At 37.2% G+C, this 22427-nt stretch overlaps 1 protein-coding gene across 9 annotated transcripts in view; it reads left to right on the plus strand.

The window, feature by feature from the left end:
• Positions 1-22427, plus strand: part of SPAG9 (sperm associated antigen 9) — a 143487-nt gene that overhangs the window by 79117 nt on the left and 41943 nt on the right. For 6 of the 9 annotated variants that reach the window (XM_027094573.1, XM_027094574.1, XM_027094576.1 and 3 more), the window contains 4 exons: positions 896-1046; positions 9904-9945; positions 17763-17970; positions 18517-18616. In XM_027094573.1, coding sequence (XP_026950374.1) covers positions 896-1046; positions 9904-9945; positions 17763-17970; positions 18517-18616 — 501 coding nt within the window. Of the gene's footprint in view, positions 1-895; positions 1047-8564; positions 8681-9903; positions 9946-17762; positions 17971-18516; positions 18617-22427 lie in introns of those variants that run through there. The other 3 variants (XM_027094575.1, XM_027094578.1, XM_027094581.1) reach the window with 2 other exon arrangements.

Raw genomic sequence — 22427 nt, forward strand, 5'->3', positions numbered from 1 at the left:
ACACACACACACACACACACACACACACACACACACACACACACACAACCTAAAAGTTGAGAATTAATGTTTTATTCAGAGACATTACTAAGGACTATAGCCCAGCAGGGCAGCCTCTCAGATAGCTCTGAGGAACCGTCCCAAACCGGCAAAGGGAGGAACCAGGATATATAGGAGTTTTTGCTGAGAAAAATAAATAGATAATAAACAACATATAGTGGAACATCAAAAGATTTCTGCTAATCACAAAAGACAGACATCTCAAGTTAATGATTTTAATGCTTTTCTATGTATGGGAACATGCAGGAGTCTGGGCTCATTGAAATTATTCCTTTGATATACGTCTTAACTATCTAGGGTCAGTATACTGTTTTTCTCCATCCTGAATTCCCTTCAGGGCCCTCCATCAGGGCTGGCTGCAGTGGCTGATGGCTGAATGGCAGGCAACGTTGTTTGTTTACTGAAATGGCAGGCAACATTTTTTTTGGTCCACATGTTCTTTTTACCATTTAATCAGTAGCCCTGATTTAGACCATATATTGATTTTCCTCTAGGCAGAAAAGAGATACCCTGAAGAGGCATGGTAAATATCTAGGGATTAACATGAGGAATTGGGAAGTCTAAAAGCAGGAGTTGGGGTAAGGGACTCATCAGTAACTTAATAAGATTTCCTAAACTATATTTTACTACCTTTCTTAGTTGATTCCCTGGGGCTAATTTAGCTTCTGAGACTCTGTCCTTTCTCTTTGGTAAGTCTGCTTGTTCAGATAGGCAGACAGAATTATTTAAGAGTGATAATTCTGGAGCAGTGACAGCCCAGCCTTATTACTTACAGTCATGATGAATAACAGTTAAAAACGAATTAATGCTTAATTTTTCTCCCCTCTCCAAATAGAAAAGAACGCCCTATATCATTAGGGATTTTCCCATTACCTGCTGGAGATGGATTGCTTACGCCTGACACTCAGAAAGGTGGCGAGACCCCTGGATCAGAGCAATGGAAATTTCAGGAGTTAAGTCAACCACGTTCTCATACCAGCCTGAAGGTAAGCTTTATTCTGTGAAAACCTTCAGTTTGTGTTTTATAAGCTTTCTTATCCAAATTGAAGTGCTAGACAGCCAGAACATAATAAAATGAAATAGTATGTACACATTTTTAGTTCGTAAAACAGATGCTTTTTTTAAATTGGAAATGAGCTCTTCCCAAGAGTTTTAGTTTTTTATTATACTTTTTCAAGTTATGTAGGAAAACAGAGTCAAGCTTTGTTACATCTTGGTTGTCATACTAATGACATTTCTATTTGATTTAGGCTATTTCTACTTGATTTACATTATATGAATTTAGGATGGGGTGAGCAGTGAACCGAAGATTATTGCCAACTGAAATCCTTGGTTCACTGTTAGGAAGCGTCACAATTTAGTAGGGCTTCACTTAAAAAAAAAAACAAAAAAAAACCATGATACTTTCCTCAAAACCTTCATAAAGCAATATCCAAAAGTGCATTGTGTTTAGCTAAAAAGGCCTGGTGTTAGTTCATTATAGATTATGTTCTTGACCAAGATCTTGTCACCAAATAAGTTATAAATATAAATAATAATATATTCCAAGAGTGGAGATATACTAATAATTGAAAATAATTGAAGTTATAGTGTATATCTTATAAAGTGCAATATTTATAAAGGGAACACTGATTATAAAGGAACCTTGTTACATTAGAAAATTGACTCTGTCATAAAACAAACAGGCCACCTACAATGAATACAGGTGAGTTACTTACGTCTTTATCTCCTTTTTCTGGTCCCTTTTTCTCCAAATTACTTATCATGGTTTAAGTACTTATATAGATAGCTCTTATGATACTTCTAAATTACGAAGTCATTTACTTACTTACTTTGTTTCTCTCCAAATCCATGCGGTTTTTTTAGTGCTGTATCCCTAGCACTTAGAAAAGGTGTCTAGCACATAATCGTCAATCAGAACATGTCTGTCAAATGAATTATTTGTTTTAGATGTTAGACTCTTTTGAAGATAATATAAATGGTCTGTTTTTCAGCTCTAGTAGGTAGAGGCATTTAGAATCATTCCATTGACCTCTGAAATGTGCTCAAAACAGTAAACAGTCAATAAATATTTCATAGCTTTGCTCTCACTGAAAAGTATTTTTAACAGTAGGCCTAACCTCACCTTTTTCTCATTCTCCTTTCTTTTTTGCTCACTTTATTAGAAGGTGATTATGCAGCTGCTCAGTGTCCACAGTGATGCCACTAGGAAGTTTTCTCATCTTACCCCTATGGCCACACTGACTTTTTTAGCCTGCCTGTTGGTTTAATAGATCTTCCAAAACACCCAGCTCTCAATCGCCTACTTGCCATGTCCCTTTCCCAAAACAAAATTAAGTAGCAGGGATACTTCTAGGACATCAAAAATGTATACCATATGGTAACTGTATTTTAACTACTATCCAAAAAGATACCTTAAAGAGAAGATTGTTATTTAATCCAGTCCTATATAGTATACCTGAAATCTTCAGGTATACTATACGATTTTATATAAGGGACTTGAGCATCTAGATTTCGGTATGCACAGGGAGTCCTGGAACAATCCCCTGTAGATACCAAGGGACAGCTGTACTGGAAAATCTGCCAGGACTCATGCACCTAGAAAAATATACAAGTTGTTCTTAAAAAGAAGTATTTGTACATATTATTCCTTTACTTATTGTATTTTTGTGGGGGAAATCAACAAACAAACAAATAAATGAAATCATGGAATTTCAAGTAGTGTTATGTACTATTTTTAAAAAGCTAAGTAAGGGGCTAGAGAGTAATTAGTAAGGAGGAGTGCTTATTTTAGAGTGATGAAGGAAGGCCTCTTGGAGGTGGTGACTTGTGCCCTGAAATGAAGAAGGTACAGGTGCATGGAAAGGTCCAGAGGACTGTGTGTTTCAGGATGATCAACTAGCATCTGTAAAGACCCCGAGGTGGGGACAAACTTTGGTGTGTTTGAAGAATGTTTTTTTTCTCTTCATCCCATTCCTCTGAGACTTCAGTGCTACCTACTGCACCAATGTGCCTTTTTTCACGGTTACCCAAAATATCCATCTCTCTAAATAGTATGATGGGGACTTCCCTGGTGGCACAGTGGTTAAGAATCTCCCTGCCAATGCAGGGGACACGGGTTCAATCCCTGGTCCAGGAAGATCCCACATGCTGCAGAGCAACTAAGCCTATGAGCCACAACTACTGAGACCTCGTGCCACAACTACTGAAGCCTGCATGCCTAGAGTCCATGATCCACAACAAGAGAAGCCACCACAATGAGAAGCCTGCATACCACACAAAGAGTAACCCCTGCTCGCCCTAACTAGAGAAAGCCTACACACAGCAACGAAGACCGGACACAGCCATAAATAATAAATAAATAGTGTGATGGAAAATTCTCATTCCCATCTTGCCTTGTGGCAGCATTTGACACATTTGAATACTTTCTGCTTTTTTTATTAATAAAATTTGTCTTTCCAACTTAGTTTTCTTCTAATTTTATTTTTTAATTGTTTTTCATCATTCTTTTGTAAAAAAATTTATTTTATTTTTGGCTGTGTTGGGTCTTTGTTGCTGCGCGCAGGCTTTCTTTCTCTAGTTGTGGTGAGCGGGGGCTACTCTTCGTTGCGGTGCACGGGCTTCTCATTGCGGTGGCTTCTCTTGTTGTGGAACACAGGCTCTAGGCACATGGGCTTCAGTAGCTGTGACACATGGGCTCAGTAGTTGTGGCTCGCGGGCTCTAGAGCGCAGGCTCAGTAGTTGTGGCGCACAGGCTTAGTTGCTCCGTGGCATGTGGGATCCTCCCGGACCAGGGCTCGAACCTGTGACCCTGCATTGGCAGGCGGATTCTTAACCACTGCGCCACCAGGGAAAGCCCACTTTCTGCTTCTTGAAATGCTTTCTTCACTTTGCCCCTGGGATACTTCTCTTTCTCTTTTTCTCTTTCTCTTTCTCTCCCCCGCCCCCCTCCCCCTCCCCCTCTCCCTCTGTCTCCCATCTCCCCCTCTCCCTCTCTCTCTGGTTTTCTTCACAGGTCCTTTTCCATTGCTGCTTTTGCACCTCTAAATGTTGTAGTTCTCTAGGGCTTAAATTTCAGCCCCCTCCTCTACTTAATGTGGGTAGCTCAAGTTTCATGTCTGTAAATACCATTCACCCATCAGTGTTCACAAGTTTGAATTTCTGACTTTGACCCCTTTCCTGAACTCCACACCTGTGCATCCTTTTCTATATAGTTTTCCCACATACATTATTTGTATCCTGCTTAGGTTACCACCAGTAGAAGTATTCTTTCAAGGCCAATCTAAATGCCACCGCTTACATGAAGCTTCACCTGACACCTTTTGATGGTCCTCAAATCGAGTTTAGAGATCAGTTTAAGGCAGAAAGCAGAGGAATTTTATATTGTATCATTAACAGAAATTTCTTAATGGGGGGTTACTAGCAAAATTGGTAAAAAGGAACTTATGTTAAATGACATTTTCTGTTGAAAATGTATTATAAAAATGCTAGGGTGGAAATGGGCAAAAATGTTAAGGTAAGGTTGTTCATCCAACTGAATTATATTCACGAAGGAGGAAACAGAAAATGTATATTACTCAAGAAAGGTGGTTGTGGTGGGAGGACAGTGAAAAGATGTTTTCAGTTGGCAGGGTGAAGGGAAAAATACTCTTAGAAGGCGCGAGACTGGGTTGTTTGTGTGCTTAGAAGAGGAGTCCGATAGAAAAAAATTGAAAACAACGGAGTGAAGGGCGATGAATGATACATCAGAATTATTGAGGAAGGGCCAGGGGAAAGGGATCACATATCCCATCTGCCATTAAAATCTACTTTATTGACAGGACATCTCAGTTTTTCCTCATCTTTTGCTATTACAAGCAATGCTGCATTGAATAACCTTGTACTTAATTTAGTACTTGTATTTATAATTCCCATAAGTGGGATTGCTGGATTAAAGCATGTATTTAAGATTTTGCTAGATATCACCAAATTGCCTGCCAAAGGGATGGTAGCTGTTTGTATTCTCACCAGCTATGTTGTATAAGTTCTTCATTGCTTTACAAGTTTAGAGTTCAGATATCTCTCCCTTGTGCCCAAATATAGAAAGAGAACAAAGTGTTTTAAATATCATTTAAAATACCCTACACATAAAATTTTCATGCTGTTTTCTAGACCTTGGTTAGTATCACTTTGGCAATGATTTCATAGATTCCGTCTAGTTTCACATGTACACATACATATGTATATATACACCTATGCATGTATATGCACCTGCGCATGCCTAAAGACGTGTGTGAGTATACACATATGTATATATACTCCGAAAAAGTATTATTTTTTCCTTTAGAGTCTCCTGGGTTGTTGGTTATTAGTAGAATGTGACTTTTAGAACGAGAAAAACAGTTTTAGCTAAAAAGCAATTGGATTGATACCTACTTGTGAAAGTTTTAAAGAGTACTTTTGAAACCACATGACTTGAAATACTTCAGTGGAACTGCTGTGAGAAGGTCTTGTTAGCAGGGTTTGGTATATAAAGCCAGTGGTCAATGTGTGCTGCATTCGTCAGGGAACGTGCTTAGCATGCAGAATGGAAAATTTCTGAACAGAGCCAGCATTATTGTTTAGAAGAATTTTCCATCCTCCTCCATTTGTGTTAAATTGTTCCTATTTCTTTAGTTTTCCCAAGCTTGAATCTCTATAGTCGTTAAACCTTACTCCTGTGTGTTTTGTGATTAAAGATCCTGTTGTAAAACGCATGTGTGATTTTAAATTTCCAAACAGTTAAAGCTCTTGGTTTGTTTTGTTTTTAACTTTTCATTTTGAAACGTTTTAGACTTATAGAAAAGTTGCAAAAATAGTACAGAAGGAACGATACCCATCACCCACCCAACATTGGTATGTTAACTAACCATGGTAAGATTATCAAAACTAAGAAATTAACATTGGTACAATACTATTAGCTGAACTACAGACTTGTATTCAGATTTTGCCAATGTTCCCACTACTGTTCTTTTTCAGTTCCAGGATGCAATCCAGGATCCCACATTGCGCTGAGTTATGTTTCCTCAGTCTCTTCTAACGTTTGACTTTCATGTCTTTCATGACCTTCAGGCTTAAAGAGTACTGGTTAGTTATTTTGTAAAATAGCTCTCAATTTGGGCTTCTCTGATGATTTCTTATGATTAGATTGAGGCTATATATTTTTGGCAAGAATACTGTAGAATGCCGTAGTGGTGATGTTAACCTCGATTGCTCGGTTCAGCTGGTGTGTGTTGGATTTCTTCACTGTAAAGTTACTGTTTTTCTGTTTATAATTTAATTAATATCTTGGTGGATATATTTTGAGACTGAGCCAATATCCTGCTTCTCCTCAAACTTTCATTTACTGATTTTAATGTGCATCAGTGAATCTCACCTACAATAATTATTACTGTGGTGTTGTAATGCTTATTTTCTATTTTCTTCATCCTACATTCATTAACTGTAATTCTTTGGGGAGGGAGAGCTGCTCACTCCCTCCCTTCTTTCCTTCATATTTGAACTCAAAGGTATTATTTTGTTCTGTAGGTTATCCAATGCTATTACTATTTATTAATTAATTAATTAATTTATTTAGGCTGCTTTGGGTCTTCATTGCTGCACGTGGGCTTTCTCTAGTTGTGGCGAGCGGGGCCTACTCGTCCTTGCGGTGTGCATTGCGGTGGCTTCTCTTGTTGTGGAGCACTGGCTCTAGGTGCACAAGCTTCAGTAGTTGTGGTGCACGGGCTCAGTATTTGTGGCTCGTGGGCTCTAGAGTGCAGGCTCAGTAGTTGTGGCGCACAGGCTTAGTTTCTCCCCGGCATGTGGGATCTTCCCAGACCAGGGATCGAACCTGTGTCCCCTGCATTGACAGGCGGATTCTTAACCACTGCACCACCAGGGAAGTCCCATTACTATTTATTTTGTTGCTCAGAGTGTTTCAGCCTTGGACATCAGGAGCTCTTCCAGGAGTCTTCCTATACCCTTTCGACATGCCCATACTCTTTTGAGTCCTTCCTTCCTGACACCATCAGATGCTCCAGCCTCTTGCATTTTCCCTGCCCCTGCTGTGCAGTCAAGTGCTTCTCCAAGAAGCCTTGGTTCTGTTTATTGTAGAATGGTATTTAGGAACCAAGATCTAGGCACTAAATGTGCTTACTGGTTGGAATGTGATTGCTTCTAGGCCCTTTCTTCCGTTGATGCTTATGTTGGGTTTTTCCATTAGTTTATAGTATACATTATCTCCTTTTGGATTTTTATATTAGTGTTTACAGTAGGGTAAAATAAAAATAGAATTTTAAGAAAAATGGATTATATGTTGTAATATTTCAGGTTGGTTTTGCTTGGGACAGAGGGTAAGGAATTTCTTCTATAACTTCAGTTTTTATTTACAAACTTTCCCACTCACATATATCCTCATTAGATAACTTCAGGAATCATCCACAGCTGACAGTTGCAGTTTGAAGGGAAAAGGGAGTTAAGATTTACTCTTCTTAATATTTTGGTACTTGCCCATTCATTTTTATTGAGGTATAACTGACAAATAAAATTATAGGATACATACTTACTCCCCTTTTAAACTCTTGCTTAGAGAAGAGGCAGTGGAATTAGTTCTTTCTTAGTGGGTGTTAATCAATGAGATTTTTTTCCTCTTTTTGGCATATTTATGGTGTTGTTTATTGACCAAGATGCTAGTGTATGTTGAGAATGAAAAATGGTAAAACTCCAAATAAACAACACTATTTAAAAACGATGGTATTTAAAGCTTATGTTTCTAATGTGACTTTTTTTTTAAGTAATTGGCACATGAGTATTTATTACTATTGATATTTAATGTTTAAACAAACTCTTGGAATAAGAAAAATAGCTCTAAGTATTTCCTGTTGAAGAAAAATTACCTTGCTTTTTGCATTAAAAAATTTTGATGCCTACCAGGTCACACACAATGCCAGATGCTAGAAATGTTGTAAAGTTTTTCAGAGTCCAAATATTTGAGGAAGTAGGCTTAATAATTTTTTTTTAAAGTCATATTAATAATGTTTCACAATCAAATAATATCGAAAATCTAGAGTAAAAATGTATAGTTGTCCAACTCTAAATTCCATTCCTTTGCCTCAGTCATTTTGAATAGTTGGTATATCATTCATACCCTTTTCTTTATATATGTACATAGATAATACATACTCATGTATGTCTTTGTAAGATAAATGGTTTTAGGGACTTAGTCCAGGTGGTTAAGACTTAGCCTTCTAATGCAGCGGGTGCCAGTTTGATCCTTGTTTGGAGAGCTAAGGTCCCACATGCCTTGTGGCCAAAAAAACCAAACCAAAAAAACCCAGAAGCAATATTGTAACAAATTCAATAAAGACTTTAAAAATGGTCCACATCAAAAAATAAAAAAATAACCCAAAACGATAAATGGGTTTATGCTCTAAGTATTTCCTGCAGCTTGCTTTTTGTTTTTCATTTTAAAATGTTATGTTCACAATCTTTTCATTTTTATTTAGAGAGTTATTTACCTAGCTTCTGATGAAATGATAGTTGAGAAGAGTTGAAGATGAGAATCCAGAATCAAAGATCATGTAAACAGATATTAAGGGAGAGGCAGTCTGGTTTGTATAAAGTGAGTCATGCTGTAGATTAAATGGAATATCATCCAACTATATAACAGAATGAAATCTTGCCATTTGTGACAACATGGATGGACCTAGAGGGTATTATGCTAAGTGAGAAAGGTCAGACAGAGAAAGACAAATACCATGTGATTTCACTTATATGTGGAACCTCAAAGAACAAAATGAACAGGCGTAACAAAACGAACAGACATAACAGAAACAGAAACAGACTCATAGGTACAGAGAACAAATTGGTAGTTGCCAGAGGGGAGGGGTCATGAGGTGATGAGTGAAATAGGTGAGGGAGATTAAGAGGTACAAACTTATATTCATGAAATAAAGAAGTCAAAGGAATGTAATGTACAGCATAGGGAATATAGTCAATAATATTGAATTAACTGTGTATGATGACAGATGGTACTTAGACTTATCGTGGTGATCATTTTGTAATGTCTAAAAACATCAAACCGCTATGTAGTACACCTGAAACTAGTATAGTATTGTAAGTCAATTATATTTCAATTTAAAAAAAAAAGAAAAAAGTGAATCATGCCTTGCTCATCTGTGGGTTTTTTTGTGGGAATTAACAGAGAGCTAGGAGAGCTGTATTTTAGACTTTTCAAAAGACTTCGATGGATTTCCAGACTAAGAATATTTAAAACTTGAAGTTGCTTTGTGTTTAAGAAAAACACTTTTGTCTCAAAGAGGGCAAATGTACAGATAGAAATGAAGAATATGAGTAAATAGATGTTTTTGTGAAAAAGGACTTGAATCTTGGTTACCCTTCGATTGTTAGTGTTCTCTTCAGTTTCAGAAATGAGGGGGCGGGGAAGAAGAGTGTTGTTAATGTTTCCAAGTATGCTAAACTGGAATATTTATTATGTTAATTACTCGAGATGATTAGGATAAATTTCAGGAAGATTTCACACAGCTGTGTGAATAGAAAAAAGGGTTAAGTGATAAACTTCTTATTGACAAAGTATAAGGTAAGACAAGACCCAAGAGGTGGCTTTTGAGTCATGAGATGGCGTAAAAAAGAGGCTTAAAGGAGGTGATTTTAAGTCAAAACAAAACAAAATCCCCAAACCCTCATTTTAACAAAGTAGATAAAAGAGATAGATCTTGTTATTCTGAGAGGTAGCACAAGCCAAAGATACTTAGAAATATGCTAACACCTAGTAAATACATGATTTTTCTTTTTTTCTCTTTTATAATCTTTCCCTCTTCTCAGGTCAGCAGTAGTCCTGAACCTCTGAAGGCTATAGAACAGGAGGTGAGAATGGGGTTTCAAAACGTTTTGTAAAAAGTAAATGAAAGTGATTAACTTTTGGGTACTTTCTCAGCTGCTATTTTCAAGACATCAAGTGCTCAGTTTGGAAGACTGCTGATGTTATTCCCTGAAATAAAAAAGAAAATTATTTCTTCTACAGTGGTTGCTAGGGCTTTACTGTAATCTGTAATTTACTCCTCTCTAAAGTCAGCATTTTGAAATAAAGGAGAAAATAATAAGTAAATCCTGTGGAAATTCAGCCTATTTCTATTTTTCCAGCAATAGGTAAGAAAACGTGTATGCTTTGCACAAATACCTTCCTCAGGGCAGAATGTACATAACTTGTATGTATCCTGGAGACAGCCTAGTATGTCATTTTACCATGGGCTGCCTCCCTATTTAAACAGATTTGTTCAGCCCCAGTCAGGGCACCATTCAGCTTCATTCAGCAAACATCTTTTGAGAGCCTACTTCATGTCAGGCTTGATATGCTAGACCCTGGGGATATAAAGACAAAATAAGACTTTCTCCTACCTACTAGGTCAGGGTTAACCAGGGTAAGACCTTCAGCAGGTCCATGACAGTGGAACAGTGTCTTTTTCAGAAATACCTTCAGAGGGAGGTCATCCGTGCCTCTCTAAATTTTTTTGAACCTACAGTATAATTTACATCCAGACTTATTTCACCTAAATGTGTCTAGAATTATGCTTCTCAGTGTTTCTTTGGGTCACGGACTCCTCTAGGAATCAAATTAAAGATACGAAGCTCTCTATAAAATACTTGTATACACAGAATTTTGTGATTCTCTCATGGTGTAGAGTTGTAAATCAAAAGAGTGTTAAAACTACTGCTTTGGACCCAACTTTAACTTGGGGAGAAAGAAATGTAAACATAGAAATTAAATATAAGGTGATAAGTGTTATAGTGGGTATCCATTGGGCTAGTTACTTTCGGTAATTTTGTCTTTTACTTACATTAGGCTTAAAATCTTTGAAGCTAAAGACAAACTTATGTAGCAGAGTTGCTTGCCCCCTTTTTAAAGCTTATTCCAGATGAAATCAGGCGGCTACTTAGGAAAACACTGTATTGGAACATTTCTAGGTTGTCCTTAGTGGGATAATTTATTTTTATAGTTGTGAACTTACTTTATAGTCTTTCTGAACATAAATAGTAATGGGGCAATGCCAGATAACACATGACATATGTATTCTATACAGCACTGGGTACGGGAGGCATTTGATGAATGGAACATCTGAAAGTATCTTGTAAAGGCCTATAGACTTTCAGCCTGATAATCTAAAACCAGTAGGAAAATAGCACAAAGACCAGATTGTTTTCACTATGGTATCTCAGGTGAAGCTAAAAGTAATGACACCTGTTCTGTTTTTTTGTGTGATAAAAAACGTATAACATAAAATTTACCATCTTAACCATTTTTAAGTATACAGTCCAGTAGTGTTAACAGTATTCACATTGTTGTGAAACAGATCTCTAGAACTTTTTTGTCTTGCACGTCTGAAGCTCTATACCCATTAAATAACAACTCGCCTTTCCCTCTGCCCTCAGCCCTGGCGACTACCACTCTACTTAGTGTTTCTATGAATTTGACCACTTTAGATACCTCATATAAGTGGAATCATGTAGTAGTTGTCCTTTTGTGACTGGCTTATTTGACTTAGCATAATGTCCTCAAGGTTCATCCACGTTGTAGCATGTGACAGGATTTCCTTCCTTTTTAAGGCTGAATAATATTCCATTGTATACATATACCACGTTTTGTTTATCCATTTCATCCCTCAGTGGACATTTGGGTCGCTTCTACCTCTTGGCTACTATGAATAGTGCTGCTGTGAACATGGGTATACAGGTATCTCTTTGAATCCCTATTTTCAAATCTTTTGGTTTTATACCCAGAAGAGGTAGTGCTGGATCATGTGGTAGTTCTATCTTTAATTTTATGAGGAAACTCCATACTGTTTTCATAGCAGTTGCACCATTTTACAACCCCACCAACAGTACACAAGTGTCCTAATTTCTTCACATCTCACCAGCACTTGTTATTTTGTTTTGTTGCACAAGAGTGCCATTCCTTTATAGTTGTAACACTGGAACCCCAAGTCAGGTTGCTCGTTTTTGTGGGCATTTTCCAGTGACATGAAAGCCTACAATGTAAGAGTTTCTTAAAGACTGAAGGAGTGGGAATGGGGTTACAAAACAAGTAACGTTTATCAGAAAGAGACTTGACCACCTGGTGAGTCTCCATTTTTGGCACCCACCAGTGTCATTGAAGAAGATATCTTAATGGCATCAGGCAATTGAAATTGATAGGCCGGTGGTCTTCAGATAAATAAAGCAGCATTTGTAGTCAAAACTATTAGCCAAAACAGTACACCTGGCGTATGACCAGCATAAAATGGGAATTAGAAGTCTCCAGAAGTCACAGAGTGAATGCGAAACTACAGCATGCGACTCCCCTATAACTTTATGTTGAATAATTTATGTAAATGCTTCCAGTTTCCATTTAGGTCCTAGTAAAACATTTTCCCTCATTTTGTACCTGGTATCATATGAACTCATTGTTGACCAAAAGTGATACATTTTATCTTTTAGCCGGCTAATATTTAGGTTTGTCTTTTGTCCTTCTATCTTTAGTTGGAGGCATAGTTAGTGACAGAATTTCATAATTTCTTCCATAGGAGATACAATATAAGAATATTGTGCCCTTGGCCAAACACATGACAGCGACTTCCCACCTCATTGCTTTCCTGCTAATCTTGGGAGCTTTATGTCTCCACTATCTGGGAGACCAAGGAGAAATACGTCTTTTGAAAACTATTCCCTAAAATTCAGAGCTTTCCCCTCTTCAGCTCTCATGGTCTGTCCCTGGGATCCAGCTGTCAGAAGTACAGCCCACACTGTGAGCTATTTTAATGTGTGTAAAATATTTTTATGTGGTAAAAGTATAAAAGGGAAGTGAGTTACAGATCAATAATCTCATGTTATTTGGGTAGCATTTTAAAATACCATCTTCTAAGCAGATCCTAATTTACCACTTCCTTGTAGCCCTAAATCTTGAGATCCCCTGAAGTGTCAGAGTCCTTTTCCTGTTTTAGGTTCAGCTCTCTCCTGGTTACTTTATTTCATACTCCCAGATCCACAAATGATTTTGGGGAAGAGGGCTTTTGCCAAGCTGTTTATATTGTGAACTTTTCAATTACTACATAATTTTTTTTAAGGTAAAAATAGCTAGACCTTGTGGGGTAGGGTGATATGAAGGAAGAAGAAACAATTTCTCTACTTGACTTTTATTTGAGAGATAAATGGAAACAACAAGGTCAAGATCGACCTCCAGTTATTTTTCAAATAACTTCAAAGGCATACAATTTTCTCATTGTAGATGAACTTGATATTCTCTAGGGCTTTCTGAATCCATAGTTTTGATGGGTTTAAGCACAGTCCATCAGTACTTCATCAGAACCTGGACTCTTTATATTAATTTTTAAATGTACTTTATATTTTAAACTTTTAAAGCTTGGGAATTCATGTATATGATAACATAAATGTGAATTAGCCAGCCTGTTAGATTAACCAAAATAATGCCACTTCTATTTTTTCTGTTAAATAGAGTACACATCAAAACAAAGACCAAGAGAGTGGTACTCAGGGCGACTTCTAGTTGTTTTCACTATAGTCCTCTTTGGCTCCAGAAATATTATTGTCAGTTTTCCAGACTCAAGTTCTAACAAGCTAATTTACTTGATGAAATTTTTTTTTTTTTTTTCGGTACGCGGGCCTCTCACTGTTGTGGCCTCTCCCATTGCAGAGCACAGGCTCCGGACGCGCAGGCTCAGCGGCCATGGCTCACGGGCCCAGCCGCTCCGCGGTATGTGGGATCTTCCCGGACCGGGGCATGAACCCGTGTCCCCTGTATCGGCGGGCGGACTCTCAACCACTGCGCCACCAGGGAAGCCCAGCTTGATGAAATTTTTATCAGATACTTTTGTATTAGGTGCCAGTCTCCAGCTCCAGGAAATAGTCAAATAATTTTGTCTTTTAATTTTAACAGGGGAGGAGGTGATAGAGGATTGAACTCGTAATGTATTTGATTTGTCTTTCTTCCCATTGGATATCAGCTCTGTATTTGAGATGCACAAAAGAAAATAGTTGGCTGTGTAATTCAGCTGATTTTATTAGCATACGGTTAATATTGCAATATTTGTAATCAAAGTTATTTTAAACACAAGGCAATAATGAATGGATAGTCCCAACTCATAAATAGTATAAATGGTTTTCTTTTCTCAAAACTTTCAAATTGAAAAGAGAATTTCATCTAGTTATAGTAAAACTTACTATCTCTAGTCTCTTTATATACCTAAAGAAATTGTTTTTGAGGGACTACCCTGGTGGCGCAGTGGTTAAGAATCCACCTGCCAATGCAGGGGACACGGGTTCGAGCCCTGGTCCGGGAAGATCCCACATGCTGTGGAGTAACTAAGCCTGTGCGCCACAACTACTGAGCCCGAGTGCTGCAACTACTGAAGCCCACGTGCCTAGAGCCCGTGCTCCACAACAAGAGAAACCATAAATAAATAAAGTGATGAAGACCCAACGCAGCCATACGAACAAATAAGTAGAAATTGTTTTTGAGACCATACTTCATATATAGATTTATATTCTGAATTTTATAATTTTCTTTTACTTAAAAATATATATATTTAGAAGTGCTAACAAGAGCATAGTAAAAGCAAAAGTCACTCATTATCAAACTACCCAGTGGCAACCACTTTTAGAATTGTCATGAGTGTCCTGACATAGCTCTTTCTAGCCATTCTTAGTTGATTATACTATACAGAACTGTTTTAGTCCCCAGTCTCTTCACAGAATATTGTGAATATTTTCCATCTCAGTAGGTATTCTTCTACAACACAGTTTTTTAAATTGCTGCATAGTATTCTGTTGTATGGATGTTCTACAATTTTCTTAATTTCCTATTTTGGAGCATTTAAGTTGTTTTCAGTTCTCTGCTGTTATAAATAACATCCTCTATCCATCTCTGATTATTTCCTTAAAAGTATATATATTTTCCAATTTAACATAACATTTTCCTATGTCATTGAAAATTCATTTTAAGTAAGTATTGTATGCTAATATGGATATGCCACTTCATTTTTCTTTTGATAGATTCTGAATCTCAGATGAGATTTGTTTTTGCTAAATGGATCATCTGTCATGGATATATATGTTTCTTAAAATGTTGATGAGCAATAAATAATCAGTAGCTGACCAACTATTATAAAAGTCCAAGTACAATATAAACTGTCAGAAAATGAGCCTAGCAAAAATTTACTAGGATGACGGTCTTCAGCAAATATTTGAGTTTTATCCCCGTGTTAGAGCTTAAACCCACCAGAAGAGCTAAGATACTCAAAACTCTTAGTGAGTACAACATGCTAGGTCACAGTCTGACTTTATAGATTTCTCATTATTAAAAACAAAAATAAGGGGGGAATAACCTCCAAAAACCTGGGATAGGGATGAAGAGTGTGGGTGGGAGGACTATTGAAGGGATAAAGAGCTCTCGGTTTGCCATAGAGAATATATTTTCTTTTGCATGCCCTTTGTTCTCATCTGGTAATTGATTTATATTAGTTCAGCCATACATCAAAATGCATTATAGTAAATTAAAATATTAAGAGAAGAAAATGGAGATGAAACATTTTAATGTTGTAAAGCTAAGAGGTTTGGTGATGGTTAAGTTCTCCAAGTGTGGTTACTTTCATTGTAGTTGCTGTCCATCATAGCATGTGTAAGTTGACTATATGTCAAAAAATGTTTTCTTATACTTGAAGAGAGTCTTAACCTTGAACACCCTCTTACTTTTCAGCACTTAAAATAACCTAAATCTCTCAGACAGTGTAAGATTGGTATAGTGTTAGTTATTTTTAATTGCTTGGATTCTATTCCATTATTTTTATAGCTATAATTTATTTTATTTTTATTGAACTATAGCTGATTTAGCTATAATGTATTTTAAACCATGTTCTTTAAAAGTTAAGAAAGATAAAATTTTAAAGAGGGAAATAAAAATCACTAATAATCATCCCCCACCATAGCACAATTTAATATATTTATATATTCTTTTTTTCTCCTTAGGCCAAAAGCATGTATTGCCAGATTTTCAAAGTTGTGCATAATGTATTGTTATAAATTGTAATAAATAGCCAACATTTTAAACACTTGGTATGTGTGAATACACCGCTAAGTCTTTATACAGAAAAATTTAGAATAATCCAATGAATTAGGTACCATTATCTCTATTTTACAGATGAGAAAACATAGCTATAGGAAGAATACATAACTTACCCAAAATTATACATTTGGTAAATTCACTAAATTCACCCTAATCATCATCATCATCATTACTAGTACTAAACATTTTGTCCCATTCTCTTTAAGACTGGGTACTTTGCTGTAAAGAACTGCCTCGTTATTGGTAGCTAGTGGACAGCTGTTTTTGATTATTTTGGAGTCACAAACCCCATTGAAAATCAGATAAAAGTTGTAGATTCTTTTCCTAGAAAAATTCATTGTACATAAATGTTTGCATAAATTTTCAGTCTGGGCATGTACTTCTTGAAGCCTATCTGTGGATCTTAGAAGTAGCTGTGAAATTTTAATGATTATATATAAATGACCTGGATTGCTTGTTAAACATGCAGATTACCTGATCTCACTGCCTAAAGTCTGGGCTTGGACTTAGAATCTGTCCTTTTTACAAGCACTTCAAGTGATCTGGATGCAGGATTTGTTTTCTTTTTTTGGTGACGCCTTGCAGCTTGCAGGATCTTAGTTCCCCAACCAGGGATTGAACCCGGGCCATTGGCAGTAAAAGCACGGAGACCTAACCACTAGACCACCAGGGAATTCCCTGGATACAGGATGTTTTAAGAACACTGTTTACAAAACTGTATCCTGAGATTAAGAATCTTGTCATTCCATTGCTGTTTTAGAGTAGCTACCACACTTAGAGTACATGCTCTAAGTGTTTGGAAACAAGTCTTTATTATCAAATGATCTTACAAATTAGGACTGCCATTACAAACTCTGATGATGACAGTAATGTATGATTTTATTGCTAATACTGCCACTCTACTTTTATCTTCAGGTCTTCTATTTAGAAGAATCTCATGTATGTCTGGAAAAACATGATTGCTTAAATATTTCCTAATTACTTGAAAATAATCTGCAGAGATTATTTATTGATTTCCTTTGGTAATCAGTGACTTATTGTTTTTTTTTTTTTTTTTTTTGCGGTACGCGGGCCTCTCGCTGTTGTGGCCTCTCCCGCTGCAGAGCACAGGCTCCGGACGCGCAGGCCCAGCGGCCATGGCTCACGGGCCCAGCCGCTCCGCGGCATGTGGGATCTTCCCGGACCGGGGCATGAACCCCTGTCCCCTGCATCGGCAGGCGGACTCCCAACCACTGCGCCACCAAGGAAGCCCGACTTACTGTTTTTTTTTTTTTTTTTGTTTTGTGGTACACGGGCCTCTCACTGTTGTGGCCTATTCCCGTTGCGGAGCACAGGCTCCGGAGGCGCATGGCTCACGGGCCCAGCCACTCCGCGGCATATGGGATCTTCCCGGACCGGGGCACGAACCTGTGTCCCCTGCATCGGCAGGCGGACTCTCAACCACTGCGCCACCAGGAAAGCCCTTACTGTTTTTTAATAGAATTTTCTTTCAAGTTTCTTGACCCATTTAAAAGATAGTTTTAAATAAATTACTTGTCAGAATGTTTTCCCTAATTATATTTATTCGTAGGATGAACTTTCTGATGTCAGCCAGGGAGGATCTAAAGCTACCACTCCAGCATCAACAACTGCTTCAGATGTGGCAGCAATTCCTAGTGATACTCCCTTACATGAAGAGAATGAAGGATTTGTGAAGGTTGCAGATACACCAGATAAGTTAGAGAGAAGCAAGCATATTGAAGTACAGGTAGTCCAAGAAACTAGAAATGTATCAACAGGTAAGTGACCCTACTTATTTATATACTGACAAAGTATTCAGTAAATCCAGATGTGGATATGACATCTTTGGGGTGTTACTGCCATAGATTTATAAAACTGTATTCAATTGTAAATAAGCTTTAAGATGTGATGATTATATAAAGTTTTAGAGAGAAAAGTGGTGGGGCAGTGGCTGAGGGGTTGAGAGCCTGAAAGGCAGGAGGACATTCTTTTTCTGTTCCCTACCTTAGGTCATTAGTCTTTGTCTTTAATTTCTCTGTATTTCACCCCTTAAATACAAGGAAAACAGTGAGTTCTGGCCTGGTGTACACTGCACTGTGTCCAGAGAAACACAAATGAAAACGTCCTTTGGTTATTTTTTAGTTGCTCATATTTACTGTTAATTGAATATATGACATATTGTCTGTCTAACCTTGTGTTTCCTAGAATCAACTCTTTAAAATTTTTTATGATCAAATGATGTATTTACAACCATAGAAGCAATTTTCATAACAGGGGCAGTATGTATTATATGCATTGTTTTTGTTATCTTGTTCTTTCCTAAGACTCTGCTGAAAATGAAGAGAAGTCAGAAGTTCAGGCAATCATTGAATCCACTCCTGAGTTGGATATGGACAAAGATCTCAGTGGATATAAAGGCTCAAGGTACTGTAAAAGCCCGATTAGGACATCTTATCCTTCCCTTTCCCCTCTCCCAAAGCACACTGTTGTCCCCTGGTCTCTGACCAGATAAAATGCATTCAAATGTTTTGCTGAAGAAATGTTGATGTTATATTTCAGTTTTCTCTTTTTTGAAGCTGGATATTGTACATAGTTTAAATCTTCTGTGAAGTTTTAAACTTGCAGCATCAGGGACTAGGAGCATGTGGACGGATGGGGAAAAAAGACAGCCAAGGAGTATTCCCTACTTTGTGGAACTGGGAAAAACATAACAGCAAAAGTGGGGAAAATATAATTTGAAGAAACTTTATTCCTTCCCCCAATCAGGAAGAAGACAATGTATTCCCTTCAAAACTGTAATGATCTCATTACTAGAAGAAATTAGTCTCATTTTAGTATCATTTTACATGGGGAGGCTATTTAGAGGTTAGAAGAGAATGGTATGTATCATCTTAATGAAGATCATCTGAAATATATTGATGTTCAAGAATGTCACACAGGAGCTGCTGCCTTTTAATTTCTTCCATAAATTTTATTTTTTAATTAATTAACAATGGCCATAAAAATGTGTGCCATTTTTTTGATCACTGCTAGACCTCATATGCAGTAGCGGTTAAAAAGCATGAGCCTAGAATAAGACTACATGCATTCAAATCCTGACTTGGATTTGAATCTGAGGTAAGTTTCCTCATCCATAAAAGGGAATTATGATAATACTTCAGATGGCTGTAAGGAGTAAATGAATCAATATATGTTAAATCATTGGCAAAGTGTCCAGTTCAATAAATGTTAGCTAACATTATTGTTACCTTCATTATTGTTTTATATCATTTTATCTTAATTATAACCATATGAGGTTGATGTCTTCCCCCCCATTTTACAGATAAGGAAGCTCAGAGTTGTACAGTAACTTGTCCAAGGTTACCAAGCTGGCAAGAGGTGGAGCTGGGATTCAATCTAGGACTCTGATTTCAAAGGCTGTGCTCTATTAAAAGATTTTTTTCTTTATTGTTTATTTAAGAAATTAAACAATGCAGAGTGTAAAAAGTGAAATTTGCTTCTTATTCATCCTCTCCTAAACCTAAGAGATGCAGCTACTTACTAACAGTTGTGCGCTCTTGTCATTCTGAACCTGTTTTTAAAAATCAAAAACATTTTTATTAGACTAAAGCATGTATGGCAGTATTAAGGTCAAATCATAATACAAAATATGAAGGGCAATAGTAGGCCCTTACCCCTACTGACCCCTCATTCCCACTCCCAAGAGGCAGTCTCTATCACTTCTCAGGTCTCTTTGGGTATTTATCTTCAGGTATCTAAATCACATCCTATGCTGTTCTTCCTTGGTCTCTCTCTTTCTCAGTTGGGGTTCAGTGAGAAAATCAAGTCCTAATGCCCTAAGGCACCCCTTGTATATAATGAATTAGCTATACTCCTGTGCAGGGACTTCCCCAGTGGTCCAGTGATTGAGAATCTGCCTTGCAATGCAGGGCATGCCGGTTCAATCCCTGGTCAGGGAACTAGGATCCCACAAGCTGCGGGGCGGCTGGGCCCATGTGCCACAACTAGAGAGCCTGTGTGCTGCAACTACAGAGCCCACATGCTCTGGAGCCTGTGCACACTGCAACTACTGAGCCTGCACACCGCAGCTAGAGAGAAGCCCATGTACCGCAATGAAAGATCCCATGCGCCATAACTAAGACCCGCTGCAGCCAAAAAATAAATAAATAAATATTTATACTCCTGTGCATCTAGAACAGTACTAGCTATATACTTTCTTTGGGAGAATTGAGCAAATAGTCACTCAAATCATTTTCTGTATCCTGTGGATCAAATGAGGAGTCCTGGTTTAAAAAAGGCTGCAATATTAGCTATTGACTTTATAGGGCATAGCTCTTTAAACCATCATCTTTCCTTTCATCCTCCCAATATAATTATATCTCAGTTTCTGTTAAATTAACATTCATTGTTTATATCATTACGATTATATAATTACTAATAACAGCCTAGCCACAGAATATACTATGATTACATTTCCTTTCTTTTACAACTTTGTTTTTCTTTAATTTAGTAAAGCCTCAGGGTTTTTTGGTTTTGTTCTGTTTGTTTCTTTTGCTTAGGTTTCTACATACCTATCACTACTTCACTAACAGATACCCTGCAAATCATAAATGTAAACATTCTCAAAATGGCCAAATATAAATAAAACCAGTTTCCTGGAACCTTCTGTTACCGTTCTCCAATGTAGACATTTTTGTGTTTGCTCTGGTCCTGGAATTTGCCCTCATTTTCATGCTGGGAATTCTTTTCACTTCTCTCCTTTGTTCCATCTTCTATTTCCTGGATACCATGACATCTAGCTTCTTGATTTATGCCTTTGTTTTGACAGAAATATTCTTACTAGCTTTCCTGGCAAAGGCTGTTTTGGAAGTAAGTTTTTTGAGAACTTGAATGTGATAAATGTCATTTGAAGGAATGATAGTTTGGCTGGATATAGAATTCCAGGTTGGGAAATCTTCAGAAGTTTTTATTCAGAATTGTGAGGACATTAATTCATTGTCATGTTTAGTGGAGTGTTGCCATTTGGATTCTTGCTTTTTTAATATATTCTCTGTAAGCTTTTAGGATCTTTATCCCAGTTTGTTGTTGTTTTGTTTGTTTTTTCCTTTTTAAAAATTCATGATGATGTGTTCAATGTAGGCATCTTCTTTTGTATCTGCAGTAGTCCTTTCATCTGGAAATTCATATTTCCCCGTTGAGAAATTTTCTCTTATTTCTCCTTTTTGTTGTCTTTTCTTCTCTTTTTCTGAAACACTTATTAGGTAGATATTGAACATTCTGGACTGACCCTCACAATTCCCTTTTTCCCCTCTTTTCTGTCTCTTCTATTTTTGTTATAATTTCTGGATGATTTCTTCAACTTTCTCTTTCAACCTTCGTCAATTTTTTTTCTAAAAGTTTTTTTGTTTTTCTTGGATAGGTACTTTTTATAACACCCTACAGTTCTCTTACGGATGTAACTTTATTATGAAAATAAAATAAAATTTTTTTTTTTAAGTTTTTGCTGCTGTCTGCATTCACTGTCTCCTTTTACTCTGAGTGTTTTGGACTCAATTTTATGATAGAGGCTTTCTTTGATTGTCTGGTTCTCTGTGGCTGTTTTGCTCATACTTAAGTAAATGACATTGATTCTCCAGTTTTCTGCCTATAACATTTAACCTTGGCTTCCATTGTTCAGGGAGCAATGCCAGGAGAAGGGAGGTCTCACTGTCCTGGAGGGTTGGATTTAGGTCTCATATAGCTTCTTGTGCTGTCTTTCATCACATCCCTCTATCTTATGTTCCCTCTTGCATGCTTCTCTCTGCAGATTGCTGGTTCCTTCAATTCCTGAGCCTTTCAGGGGTTCTGGCAGCATGCTGACTTCCTTCCTAAACACTAATGGCTTAAGTTGAAGCTTTGTCTGGTCTGTTAAATCAGTTTCTACTGTTTGCCCATCTGTTTTCTATCTTATATAATTTTGTTCACATTTCATCTGCTGTAGTTTCTTTTTCTGTTCCCTATGTCCTTGTGGGTGTATACTTTTTAAATTCCTTTACTGTCATTTCAGTTGAGTTTCTGAATTATTGGGTGATAAATGACTGTGTCCATCGTATTTAACTGGAAATCCTGTGCAGACTTTTTTCTATTAATGTAACACTAACGCACAAACACGTACATTTCCCCATTCTCCTCCATACCCCTGCAAAAAGGGCTTATATTATACATACTGTATTGCAACTTGCTTTATAAAAAGCAC

This window comes from Aethalodelphis obliquidens, unplaced genomic scaffold, assembly GCF_003676395.1.
Source record: "Aethalodelphis obliquidens isolate GAN/ISIS:26980383/991018 unplaced genomic scaffold, ASM367639v1 scaffold89, whole genome shotgun sequence".
Taxonomy (NCBI): Eukaryota; Metazoa; Chordata; class Mammalia; order Artiodactyla; family Delphinidae; genus Aethalodelphis; species Aethalodelphis obliquidens.